The sequence below is a fragment of the Coccinella septempunctata genome, chromosome 4, assembly GCF_907165205.1.
Source record: "Coccinella septempunctata chromosome 4, icCocSept1.1, whole genome shotgun sequence".
Classification (NCBI taxonomy): Eukaryota; Metazoa; Arthropoda; class Insecta; order Coleoptera; family Coccinellidae; genus Coccinella; species Coccinella septempunctata.
The window spans coordinates 27,910,451-27,924,219 of record NC_058192.1 but is presented as its reverse complement, the minus strand read 5'-3'; the positions used below and the strand labels follow the sequence as shown (position 1 = coordinate 27,924,219).

The 13,769-nt window shown below is 40.0% G+C and overlaps 1 protein-coding gene and 2 non-coding genes across 3 annotated transcripts; 2 read left to right on the top strand and 1 right to left on the bottom strand.

Moving 5' to 3' along the window:
* Window positions 1-277: 277 nt before the first annotated feature.
* Window positions 278-4,021, bottom strand: LOC123311000. Its single transcript, XM_044894743.1, has one exon. The coding sequence runs from the start codon at window positions 4,019-4,021 to the stop codon at window positions 278-280; it is 3,744 nt and encodes a 1,247-aa protein (XP_044750678.1).
* A 6,462-nt stretch (window positions 4,022-10,483) lies between these two features.
* Window positions 10,484-10,555, top strand: Trnad-guc. Its single transcript has one exon. It is a non-coding gene; the product is annotated as a tRNA-Asp (tRNA).
* Window positions 10,556-13,004: 2,449 nt separating this feature from the next.
* On the top strand, window positions 13,005-13,076 carry Trnad-guc. Its single transcript has one exon. It is a non-coding gene; the product is annotated as a tRNA-Asp (tRNA).
* The last annotated feature ends 693 nt before the right edge of the window (window positions 13,077-13,769 follow it).

Below are 13,769 nucleotides of genomic sequence, written 5' to 3'. Positions count from 1 at the left end.
TTTCTGTTCATGCGGGATTGCTGTGTGATTGATTTGTCCATCAGTAAGCCCTGGGTTGTTCCCCATATATTCCTTCTTGCCAACTGCTCCAATGGTACAGCCCAGTCGGGCAGACTCGTCCTCAGTGTGGTTGTATATGTGTGTATAGTGGTGTGTGGTATAGTGTAGTATATTTTATTTTATTTCTATTTACATTTATACATTATGTTATTCTATACTAAAAATAATTATGTACAAATAAATTTTTCCTTTATGTAGGTAGATCCGTGCATCTCACTCAGATAATGTTGGTGTCCTGACCCATTCCACCCATACCATCCTTTATTCTCCGTAGTATCATGTTGGTGGTGGATACCGCGACAGAGTAGCTGCATTTGTTGTGGACCTTCTTTATTTCTTCCTTTCCCAAACCTATCTCTTCGAGAATGGAGCAGAAGTTTTTGTGCTCCTGAGTGAGCACCAGTTCACCAAAGCAGCCGACCACGTACACCCCAAGCTTCACTGGGCATTTATATAAATTCTCCAGCTCTGTGACTAGGTTCAAGTCACGCTGTGCCTCCCTATAATTAGAAAAATCTAATTTTTTGGTGGAGTTAACAGCATACCGGGTTCTCTTGAGTTCTTCTTGTTGTCTTAGATTCTGGATGTGGGAAACTGCCACCTCAATCAAATATATTTTATCTGGGTCTGTTGTTCTGACCATTATATCCGGTTTATTGTGGTAGATCTTTTTGCCAGTTAAGATCTTATTTCCGGCCTGTATTTTGATCTTTCCGATGTCGCAGTTTAAAGAGGCCTTCCCGAACTGCAGCTCCCTCCTCAATTCGTCGGGGGCTCCTAAACCTTGTAGGAGGATCTTTAGCACCCAGTGAACAATGAAGTCATGCCTTGTTGTTGCTGCACGACTGGGGCAGGCACAGGCTACGTGGTAAGAATTCTCATCCAGCCCGCAGCCTAACTGACATTTTCTACGGTTGTTAGGGTTAGCACCAAGTCCGTGGATCTGTTCCTCCGAGGCTGAGAGGAGTACACCCAGGCGCCAGCTGTCCATATTGGGGGAGGAATTGGCCGGGAATCGGATGTTGGGTTCCTTCAAAACGTTTTTGGCATACGATAGATTCGAAGACCACTCCTTCTCTATCTCTGCTTGATGTCTCTCTTCAATTCTTTTGATGAGGTCTTTAGTGAGTTTTGGTGTATCGCTTTCTTCGGAGAGGTCTACCTCGATTTCATATTTCTCTAGGATGTATTCGAAATCCGAGATTGGGTTCCTCCAGCCTGCGTTTTTCAGGGCCTGGTATGCTATGAGAGCCTCCTTCATTTCCTCATGTTTCTGCAGGTACACCCCTTTTCTTACGAACTGCAGCTCGACTTCCAGTTCTAATGGTCGTAAGCCTAGACCGCCTTTTTGGGTGGACAAGTATAGTCGAGCGTTTGACTGTGTTTTGCCTTTGATGTTTTGTTCGACCAATATTTTCCTTATTTTCGCATCAATATCTCGACTCTTTTTTAGGGTAGTTGCTCTTTTTTCATCCGTAAATATGTTACCCAGGACGTAGGTGGCTGCTGGGTTGACTGAGGTGTTAATAAGTGTAATTTTTTGCATTGTTGTTAGGTCTGACTCGGCAATCTCGCGTACTTTCTCTTCGATTTTTATTTGGATGTCGTCGTAGTTGTCGATAGTGTCCCTCTCCAACTGATGTAGGCCTAAGTACTTATATCCTTCTCTTATCTCCGGTAGGAAGGGAGATGAATCGTTGTCATCCTGGCTTTCCATCTCTCTCGTGTAATATCCACACTTTGCCTTATTTAATCTCAAGCCTATTTCTGATGCTCCCTCTTCCAGCTCCTTGGTTATCAATTCCAGAGATTTTTTGTTGGGGGTATGGCACTTGAAGTCATCCATAAAGGCAATTAGTTGGTGTTTTCCTCTCGAAGATCTGTTTATTTTTTTGTCACTTCTGACGTGGCTTAGCAGGCCTCCCGTAGCCAGTATAAAAAGTAATGGAGACGCTGGGTCCCCCTGGAACAGCCCCCTCTGGACGGGAATTTCTTTTGTTATATTCTTCCCAGCTTTTATCCTGATTGTCCATTTTTTCATGGCATTTTTGAACAGTCTTCTAATGGCCGGATTTATTGGCAAACAATCTATTAGTCTTTTCAGATCTCTGTGGTGGATCGAATCGTAGGCTTTGCTCAAATCATACCACGCTGAGTAATGTTTCGTCCTTCGCATCCTTGCTACCTGGGTAAAACTTTTGTCCAGCAGGAATCCATGTACAGTGCCCCATATATTTTCTCTCGCTAACTGCTCTGGCGGAATCGCCCATTCCGGCAATCTTTGTTTGATAATTTTTGTCATTACTGCAGTCAGTATTTTGTAATCTGCGTTTAATACCGCAATGGGCCTATAATTTGCTGGGTCTTCTTCATCGCCTTTCTTGTATATCAACGTGATTGTCGCTCTGGTGTCTACTTGGGTTAGGTCTTTTCTTCCCTGTAAATAGGCTATAGTGCTTTCTACTAAGTATTCTTGGGCAGACATGAGAATTTTATACAAATACGCTGGAATTCCATCCTCCCCAGGGGCCTTCCACGGTGCTGTGCGTTTGAGAATGTTTGTTATTTTCTTCTTCAGTTCTCCCGTGTCTGTTTGGTCCGACGTATCTATGGTGTTAGAATATTTCTTCAGCTTCGAGAGCCACCCATTGAAAATTGGTGTTGGTTGTTCGCAAGACTCTTTCTTGTAAATATTCGTGTAGTATGTTTCTATTTTCGTTACATTCGGTATCCTCACGTCACCTGTTGGTTTTCCTAGTATTTTCATAGATGGTGTCTTCCAAAATCTTGACCTCAATTTTTGTTTCTCATGCCTATTTTTCTGTTGTTTCAGTTGTTCCTTTAGAAGTTTTAGTCTCTCCTCGGTGGAGGATATGTATTGTTTCACGGACATCTTCAACTTTTTAATTATTTCCATCTCTCTTAATAGTGGGCGGTTAAGTTTTCCTCGAGTTTTCTGTATTTTCTTAGCGTTTTCTAAGTGTTTCATAAACTTCTTGATTTTTTTGTCGGTGATCTTATATAATGGTATTTTTCCCGTTATTTCTCTTTTTCCTATTTCCCTGCTCAGTAGCCTGCCAGCCGCATAGATTGCCTTTTTGATAGCTGTTCGTTTGAAATGTTCTGTCCCTTCTGTTCGTTTTATTTCACTGATCTTTCCCTCCAATATCCTATCCGTCGCCTCCAGCATCCTCCCGTCCTGTGGACGTATGTAGAATTGGGCGATTTTTTGTTTATTCCTTCCGGTCGACTTCAGTATGTTTTCATATTTCCTCAACACGTCCTGCGTAAGCTCATCGTATGGCGGTCCTTCGGGCCTCTCCTCTCTTTTTTTCACGTTTCTCTTGTTGTTGTCAGGTCCGGTCCCTGTTTCTATGCGGGTCTGCAAATGCTCATCCACCAAATTTTTGTCCGATATTTGTATTGTTTTTGCAAATGGTTCTGGTGGAGTCTCTTTCCGTTGTCTTGTTCTTATTTGTGGCGGAGCCGCTGCAGGTATCGTAGAAGTCACTGCCACGGGTTGTTGTGTCACTTGCAAAAGCGGGGGCGGATCAGCCGGCGGGGGCGGATCAGCCGGCGGCTGTGGTTCTGTTCGTCTGAAACTCTCACTTTCCGACGCACTCACTCTCATATAATAGATGTCGGTATATTTTTCTCTAAGCTTTGTTGCTATTGCTTTTTCTGTTCTATTTGGGAACAAGCTTAATATTGCCTTTATTCTTGCCCCAGATTGATTTTCTGTTCTCATACTATATTTCTGCACTAACCTTGTTTCCTCTTCCTCTGTCCATTTTGCCCCTTTCGATGTTGTTTGGGGTTCTCTCTGAAATACGTCGGGAATGCTCTGGGTTCCTTTGATTTCGAGGTATTTCTTTTTTATTGCAGCTGTTGATCTACCTGGGATGTATTCCTTCAAGTTATCGAAATCTCCACTGATCAGAATGCCGTTCTTCTCATTCATTTTTATTTTTAGGGTGGAAATTTCGTCAGTTGTCCATCGAGCCATTGTTTGCTATTGTTTTTTGTCGTATGTATCTGACCTTGAGTGTTGGTTGAGTATTTCACCGGATTTGAACTGCCCACAGATATACACTCTCACGAGCGGGGTTTTAAGTAGGGTAGTTTCCACCTTTTTTTTTTTTTTTTTTTTTTTTTTTAAGTAGTATAGTGGTGAGTATCCCCGCCTGTCACGCGGGAGACCGGGGTTCGATTCCCCGCCGGGGAGGAACTTTTTGTTGTTGGAAAGTATTTTTCAATCCTCTAAAACACTACTCATTAACTGTTTCTGCCTGCTTATCCAGACGAATTTTCTTTCGCGACTTTTTTTATTTCAATCAACCCTAAAATATCTCACACCAATTATCTTCCCCAAATTGCTCTTTCGTTCTCCTCTTCACTCTACTCCACAAGACTTCACTTCGCTTCACTTCACTTCAGTCCACTCCACTCCACTCCACTCCACTCCACTCCACTCCACTCCACTCCACTCCACTCCACTCCACTCCACTCCACTCCACTCCACTCCACTCCACTCCACTCCACTCCACTCCACTCCACTCCACTCCACTCCACTCCACTCCACTCCACTCCACTCCACTCCACTCCACTCCACTCCACTCCACTCCACTCCACTCCACTCCACTCCACTCAACTCAACTCCGCTCCGCCCCGCTCCACTCCTCCATGCTCCACTACACTACACTACTGTTCACCCCACACCCACACTACAACGCTACGAATCGACCCGATGCTACTCTACTCTGATCAACCTTCTCCACTCGAATCTTATATAATATTATCTTCTGGGAAGTTCGTTTTCACCCACTTCCTCCACTCCACACTCCATCCATTCCAGGCTACGATTCACTACACTATGCGATTCTACTCTACTCTTTTTTATTCTACTCTACGCTTTTTAACTCTACACTATTCCTCTCCGCTGTAAACTTCCAAAGGGTTCTTTTTCCAACAGTTCGAGTCTTGTGATTGTGAAAATCGGTTCGGCCAATCAAAAATTACCTCGGTTATATAAAGATGGACAAAAATTTCAAAAATAATTGGTTATGCTCACATATCGTGCTAATACCCAAAGGCTCAAAAGGAGATCCTAAATTCGATACACATCAGATTTGAAAGAATGGAGTTGACATTTTGTGAAAGTCATATTGGAGTATCTTTCGGACCAGCTGTAGACTGATCCGAGAAACTGCAGAAGACTCTTGGTTGATTCAATTGAAAAAAGCATATACCTATTTATTTCGAACGATTTCCAGAATAGAATTTCTAGTACTAAAACCATCATTAGCATGAAATTTGTCGGAAAAGGACCAAAAAGAGGCCTACGTCAAAAAGGCACAGTTGACAAATAGGTAGAGAATATTTCGAAATCAGAATTTTATTCAGATTCAGAATATGATATAAAATTGGTTATTCTCATTTGAAAAAGCAGGGTGGTATCAGTCGTATTACTAGTATCATGTTTCAACACTTTCGAACCACTCAATAAAGTAAAAAAAAAGTAAGCTTATGCGCTGATTAGAGTCGATTCCGACAAAGTTTGAATCATTCTCCTAGTCCAAAAATCAAAGTGTTATCGGTCGATCGAGCTATGTTGACTCACCTGAACATAGATAACCTGGGATGTATCAGAGACTATTCACGAATCCAATTACCGTTGAGGGCGCTACGAAATGTAAACAAACTTTGACGTTTGTCAGTATTCTTTTCGAGATTTGTACGGCCTAACAGAGTTTTTCTAGTAAATCAAGATATTTATCGGAATTATCGGAAGTGAATTAATTGATTTAGCTTCGTAAAGAAAGATCAATATTCTTTGGAGATACTTTATTTGAAAGGGATGAATTGTGGAATGAAATCGATCGATGACATTAGTGATCCACTGTACCTAGACACAAATTCCTATTATTTAACAGATTCCTTCTTGAAGTCAACCTAGGTAATAATGTTGAGGTCAGCATATACAGAGTTTGTGGAGGAGGTAGGAACTATACATCCTGATAACTAAAGCGTTTATGTGGAAGTTTTAAAGTTTCTGTTTAAAATATTTAAATTCCATTTTTGATATAGGTATTCCTCATACTGACATCTCAAGAGACATAAATATGATTCAGCTCATGGAACAAGTTCGCTACAGATGACAAAGATAATTCATTTGGAAGTATGAAAATTATGAAATTGTTTTTCTGAATCGTCAATTGAATTCAGCAGAAAAACCCTCGCCAAGAAAAATCGTTCGACCTAAAACCTGCCAGTTGAAAGCGCTGGTATAAATACCTTTCAATTATTTTTTCGTAATCAATATTTCTATTCAGAACCCCAGACAATAATCCCAATATAACATCTCCAAATAATAATATTAACACTTTGTTGGACAACGTGAGATAAAAGAAAACATAAGAAATGAAACTTGTTTTGACTTTGCAGTACTGATAAAGTAGTTTCGTAATTCAGTCGGCAGAGGGCGTCTAGATTTTTTAATTCGCCTATGTAGGGTAGATAGATTCACCAATAAATAACATCAAGTGTCGAAGAACACGGAGAAGAAATATAATTTCGGCTTGTACAAATCGAATTTGATTGTATGAAAATTAACTTGAAAGAAACAAGTTTTCTAAGTCCATAAATAATTGGAATACGATTTCGTTGAATTCATTGAAATTTATATTCATGGAATAACATTTTTGAGTAAGTTTGGCAACATTGCAATTATGTGAACAAATTATTGAACTGATACAATAAATATATCCTCGGTAGTATACTTTATTTACAAACTCCTAATACATACATCTCCTGACTAATAGGATACTTATGACACTAGGTAACTAATTATTTTCTTAAGCCTAAATATCACAGATCTACATTGAAATTACAACTAACTAAATAAATATATACATTTCAGTGTTCTTTCATTCTCTTCATAAGGATTTGGCTTGTTGACATTGCCACGCTGTATGAACACTTATTTAGCAAAATAGTCCACTCCCTCTCACTGATTCCCATTGACTTCATAATGTTTTTGAGGTGTTCGTTTTCCTCCGTTCTTATCACCTCCCCATAGCTGCCTATCACCAGGATTCCAAGTTTCACTGGACAATGATGTATTGCGTCCAGTTCACGTACCAGATTCAGGTCTCTTGTTATCCTGTGTACGTTCTTGCTGTCCACCTTTTCTACTCCATTTATTTCGTAGCGGGTTCTCTTTATTTGTTCTTGCAACCTATAGTTCTGTATGTGGGCGACCGAAATCTCCAACAGCACAATCTCATCCGGTTGGTGTAATTTGATGAAGATGTCTGGCTTGTTGTGGTGTAGTCTTTTCTCTGTTAGTATTGGGCCCCCAGCTCTTATTGTGACGAGGCGGTTGCCATGGTGGAAATCCTCATTCAGGGTGGCTCTTCCAAATTGCAATTTCTCCCATACATGCCTTGGTGCACAGAAACCGTTCAGCAGAGCCTTCAGCACCCAATAGACTACGTTGTCGTGTCTAGAAGTGTATGCTGGAATTATACATGAGGAGCTGACATGGTAAGCTGTTTCCTCATGTTGGCAGCCCCTTCGGCAACGACTTCTTTTTCCAGCTGTTCCTCCCAATCCGTGGATTTGTTCCTCCGCCGCGGAATGAAGCAACGTCCACCTCCAACCATCCATAAGGGGGGAATTATAGGCCGGAAAGTGAATCCTAGTTGTTTCCTTAGCTACAACTTTGCCATAATGCATGTTATTCTGCCATTCATTTTCTAATTGTTCTAGATACTTTTCGTATATGAATTTTTTCATCACTGCACAGTTTTTCTTCAAGTTGTTCTCGTTGTATTGTGCTGGAGGACAACCATATTTTTCTAGGATGGCTTCCTGATCACTAAGGGGGTTCCTCCATCCTGCCCGTTGCAACTCCTCGTACATCTAGTAGTATAGTATGTAGTATAGTGGTGAGTATCCCCGCCTGTCACGCGGGAGACCGGGGTTCGATTCCCCGCCGGGGAGGAACTTTTTGTTGTTGGAAAGTATTTTTCAATCCTCTAAAACACTACTCATTAACTGTTTCTGCCTGCTTATCCAGACGAATTTTCTTTCGCGACTTTTTTTATTTCAATCAACCCTAAAATATCTCACACCAATTATCTTCCCCAAATTGCTCTTTCGTTCTCCTCTTCACTCTACTCCACAAGACTTCACTTCGCTTCACTTCACTTCAGTCCACTCCACTCCACTCCACTCCACTCCACTCCACTCCACTCCACTCCACTCCACTCCACTCCACTCCACTCCACTCCACTCCACTCCACTCCACTCAACTCCGCTCCGCCCCGCTCCACTCCTCCATGCTCCACTACACTACACTACTGTTCACCCCACACCCACACTACAACGCTACGAATCGACCCGATGCTACTCTACTCTGATCAACCTTCTCCACTCGAATCTTATATAATATTATCTTCTGGGAAGTTCGTTTTCACCCACTTCCTCCACTCCACACTCCATCCATTCCAGGCTACGATTCACTACACTATGCGATTCTACTCTACTCTTTTTTATTCTACTCTACGCTTTTTAACTCTACACTATTCCTCTCCGCTGTAAACTTCCAAAGGGTTCTTTTTCCAACAGTTCGAGTCTTGTGATTGTGAAAATCGGTTCGGCCAATCAAAAATTACCTCGGTTATATAAAGATGGACAAAAATTTCAAAAATAATTGGTTATGCTCACATATCGTGCTAATACCCAAAGGCTCAAAAGGAGATCCTAAATTCGATACACATCAGATTTGAAAGAATGGAGTTGACATTTTGTGAAAGTCATATTGGAGTATCTTTCGGACCAGCTGTAGACTGATCCGAGAAACTGCAGAAGACTCTTGGTTGATTCAATTGAAAAAAGCATATACCTATTTATTTCGAACGATTTCCAGAATAGAATTTCTAGTACTAAAACCATCATTAGCATGAAATTTGTCGGAAAAGGACCAAAAAGAGGCCTACGTCAAAAAGGCACAGTTGACAAATAGGTAGAGAATATTTCGAAATCAGAATTTTATTCAGATTCAGAATATGATATAAAATTGGTTATTCTCATTTGAAAAAGCAGGGTGGTATCAGTCGTATTACTAGTATCATGTTTCAACACTTTCGAACCACTCAATAAAGTAAAAAAAAAGTAAGCTTATGCGCTGATTAGAGTCGATTCCGACAAAGTTTGAATCATTCTCCTAGTCCAAAAATCAAAGTGTTATCGGTCGATCGAGCTATGTTGACTCACCTGAACATAGATAACCTGGGATGTATCAGAGACTATTCACGAATCCAATTACCGTTGAGGGCGCTACGAAATGTAAACAAACTTTGACGTTTGTCAGTACTCTTTTCGAGATTTGTACGTCCTAACAGAGTTTTTCTAGTAAATCAAGATATTTATCGGAATTATCGGAAGTGAATTGATTGATTTAGCTTCGTAAAGAAAGATCAACATTCTTTGGAGATACTTCATTTGAAAGGGATGAATTGTGGAATGAAATCGATCGATGACATTAGTGATCCACTGTACCTAGACACAAATTCCTATTATTTAACAGATTCCTTCTTGAAGTCAACCTAGGTAATAATGTTGAGGTCAGCATATAAAGAGTTTGTGGAGGAGGTAGGAACTATACATCCTGATAACTAAAGCGTTTATGTGGAAGTTTTAAAGTTTCTGTTTAAAATATTTAAATTCCATTTTTGATATAGGTATTCCTCATACTGACATCTCAAGAGACATAAATATGATTCAGCTCATGGAACAAGTTCGCTACAGATGACAAAGATAATTCATTTGGAAGTATGAAAATTATGAAATTGTTTTTCTGAATCGTCAATTGAATTCAGCAGAAAAACCCTCGCCAAAAAAAATCGTTCGACCTAAAACCTGCCAGTTGAAAGCGCTGGTATAAATACCTTTCAATTATTTTTTCGTAATCAATATTTCTATTCAGAACCCCAGACAATAATCCCAATATAACATCTCCAAATAATAATATTAACACTTTGTTGGACAACGTGAGATAAAAGAAAACATAAGAAATGAAACTTGTTTTGACTTTGCAGTACTGACAAAGTAGTTTCGTAATTCAGTCGGCAGAGGGCGTCTAGATTTTTTAATTCGCCTATGTAGGGTAGATAGATTCACCAATAAATAACATCATGTGTCGAAGAACACGGAGAAGAAATATAATTTCGGCTTGTACAAATCGAATTTGATTGTATGAAAATTAACTTGAAAGAAACAAGTTTTCTAAGTCCATAAATAATTGGAATACAATTTCGTTGAATTCATTGAAATTTATATTCATGGAATAACATTTTTGAGTAAGTTTGGCAACATTGCAATTATGTGAACAAATTATTGAACTGATACAATAAATATATCCTCGGTAGTATAGTGGTGAGTATCCCCGCCTGTCACGCGGGAGACCGGGGTTCGATTCCCCGCCGGGGAGGAACTTTTTGTTGTTGGAAAGTATTTTTCAATCCTCTAAAACACTACTCATTAACTGTTTCTGCCTGCTTATCCAGACGAATTTTCTTTCGCGACTTTTTTTATTTCAATCAACCCTAAAATATCTCACACCAATTATCTTCCCCAAATTGCTCTTTCGTTCTCCTCTTCACTCTACTCCACAAGACTTCACTTCGCTTCACTTCACTTCAGTCCACTCCACTCCACTCCACTCCACTCCACTCCACTCCACTCCACTCCACTCCACTCCACTCCACTCCACTCCACTCCACTCCACTCCACTCCACTCCACTCCACTCCACTCCACTCCACTCAACTCAACTCCGCTCCGCCCCGCTCCACTCCTCCATGCTCCACTACACTACACTACTGTTCACCCCACACCCACACTACAACGCTACGAATCGACCCGATGCTACTCTACTCTGATCAACCTTCTCCACTCGAATCTTATATAATATTATCTTCTGGGAAGTTCGTTTTCACCCACTTCCTCCACTCCACACTCCATCCATTCCAGGCTACGATTCACTACACTATGCGATTCTACTCTACTCTTTTTTATTCTACTCTACGCTTTTTAACTCTACACTATTCCTCTCCGCTGTAAACTTCCAAAGGGTTCTTTTTCCAACAGTTCGAGTCTTGTGATTGTGAAAATCGGTTCGGCCAATCAAAAATTACCTCGGTTATATAAAGATGGACAAAAATTTCAAAAATAATTGGTTATGCTCACATATCGTGCTAATACCCAAAGGCTCAAAAGGAGATCCTAAATTCGATACACATCAGATTTGAAAGAATGGAGTTGACATTTTGTGAAAGTCATATTGGAGTATCTTTCGGACCAGCTGTAGACTGATCCGAGAAACTGCAGAAGACTCTTGGTTGATTCAATTGAAAAAAGCATATACCTATTTATTTCGAACGATTTCCAGAATAGAATTTCTAGTACTAAAACCATCATTAGCATGAAATTTGTCGGAAAAGGACCAAAAAGAGGCCTACGTCAAAAAGGCACAGTTGACAAATAGGTAGAGAATATTTCGAAATCAGAATTTTATTCAGATTCAGAATATGATATAAAATTGGTTATTCTCATTTGAAAAAGCAGGGTGGTATCAGTCGTATTACTAGTATCATATTTCAACACTTTCGAACCACTCAATAAAGTAAAAAAAAAGTAAGCTTATGCGCTGATTAGAGTCGATTCCGACAAAGTTTGAATCATTCTCCTAGTCCAAAAATCAAAGTGTTATCGGTCGATCGAGCTATGTTGACTCACCTGAACATAGATAACCTGGGATGTATCAGAGACTATTCACGAATCCAATTACCGTTGAGGGCGCTACGAAATGTAAACAAACTTTGACGTTTGTCAGTACTCTTTTCGAGATTTGTACGTCCTAACAGAGTTTTTCTAGTAAATCAAGATATTTATCGGAATTATCGGAAGTGAATTGATTGATTTAGCTTCGTAAAGAAAGATCAACATTCTTTGGAGATACTTCATTTGAAAGGGATGAATTGTGGAATGAAATCGATCGATGACATTAGTGATCCACTGTACCTAGACACAAATTCCTATTATTTAACAGATTCCTTCTTGAAGTCAACCTAGGTAATAATGTTGAGGTCAGCATATAAAGAGTTTGTGGAGGAGGTAGGAACTATACATCCTGATAACTAAAGCGTTTATGTGGAAGTTTTAAAGTTTCTGTTTAAAATATTTAAATTCCATTTTTGATATAGGTATTCCTCATACTGACATCTCAAGAGACATAAATATGATTCAGCTCATGGAACAAGTTCGCTACAGATGACAAAGATAATTCATTTGGAAGTATGAAAATTATGAAATTGTTTTTCTGAATCGTCAATTGAATTCAGCAGAAAAACCCTCGCCAAAAAAAATCGTTCGACCTAAAACCTGCCAGTTGAAAGCGCTGGTATAAATACCTTTCAATTATTTTTTCGTAATCAATATTTCTATTCAGAACCCCAGACAATAATCCCAATATAACATCTCCAAATAATAATATTAACACTTTGTTGGACAACGTGAGATAAAAGAAAACATAAGAAATGAAACTTGTTTTGACTTTGCAGTACTGACAAAGTAGTTTCGTAATTCAGTCGGCAGAGGGCGTCTAGATTTTTTAATTCGCCTATGTAGGGTAGATAGATTCACCAATAAATAACATCATGTGTCGAAGAACACGGAGAAGAAATATAATTTCGGCTTGTACAAATCGAATTTGATTGTATGAAAATTAACTTGAAAGAAACAAGTTTTCTAAGTCCATAAATAATTGGAATACAATTTCGTTGAATTCATTGAAATTTATATTCATGGAATAACATTTTTGAGTAAGTTTGGCAACATTGCAATTATGTGAACAAATTATTGAACTGATACAATAAATATATCCTCGGTAGTATAGTGGTGAGTATCCCCGCCTGTCACGCGGGAGACCGGGGTTCGATTCCCCGCCGGGGAGGAACTTTTTGTTGTTGGAAAGTATTTTTCAATCCTCTAAAACACTACTCATTAACTGTTTCTGCCTGCTTATCCAGACGAATTTTCTTTCGCGACTTTTTTTATTTCAATCAACCCTAAAATATCTCACACCAATTATCTTCCCCAAATTGCTCTTTCGTTCTCCTCTTCACTCTACTCCACAAGACTTCACTTCGCTTCACTTCACTTCAGTCCACTCCACTCCACTCCACTCCACTCCACTCCACTCCACTCCACTCCACTCCACTCCACTCCACTCCACTCCACTCCACTCCACTCCACTCCACTCCACTCCACTCCACTCCACTCCACTCCACTCCACTCCACTCCACTCCACTCCACTCAACTCAACTCCGCTCCGCCCCGCTCCACTCCTCCATGCTCCACTACACTACACTACTGTTCACCCCACACCCACACTACAACGCTACGAATCGACCCGATGCTACTCTACTCTGATCAACCTTCTCCACTCGAATCTTATATAATATTATCTTCTGGGAAGTTCGTTTTCACCCACTTCCTCCACTCCACACTCCATCCATTCCAGGCTACGATTCACTACACTATGCGATTCTACTCTACTCTTTTTTATTCTACTCTACGCTTTTTAACTCTACACTATTCCTCTCCGCTGTAAACTTCCAAAGGGTTCTTTTTCCAACAGTTCGAG

Excerpts from the sequence above, each read along its gene's own strand:
- LOC123311000 (XM_044894743.1), bottom strand. The coding sequence starts at position 4,021 with ATGAATGAGAAGAACGGCATTCTGATCAGTGGAGATTTCGATAACTTG.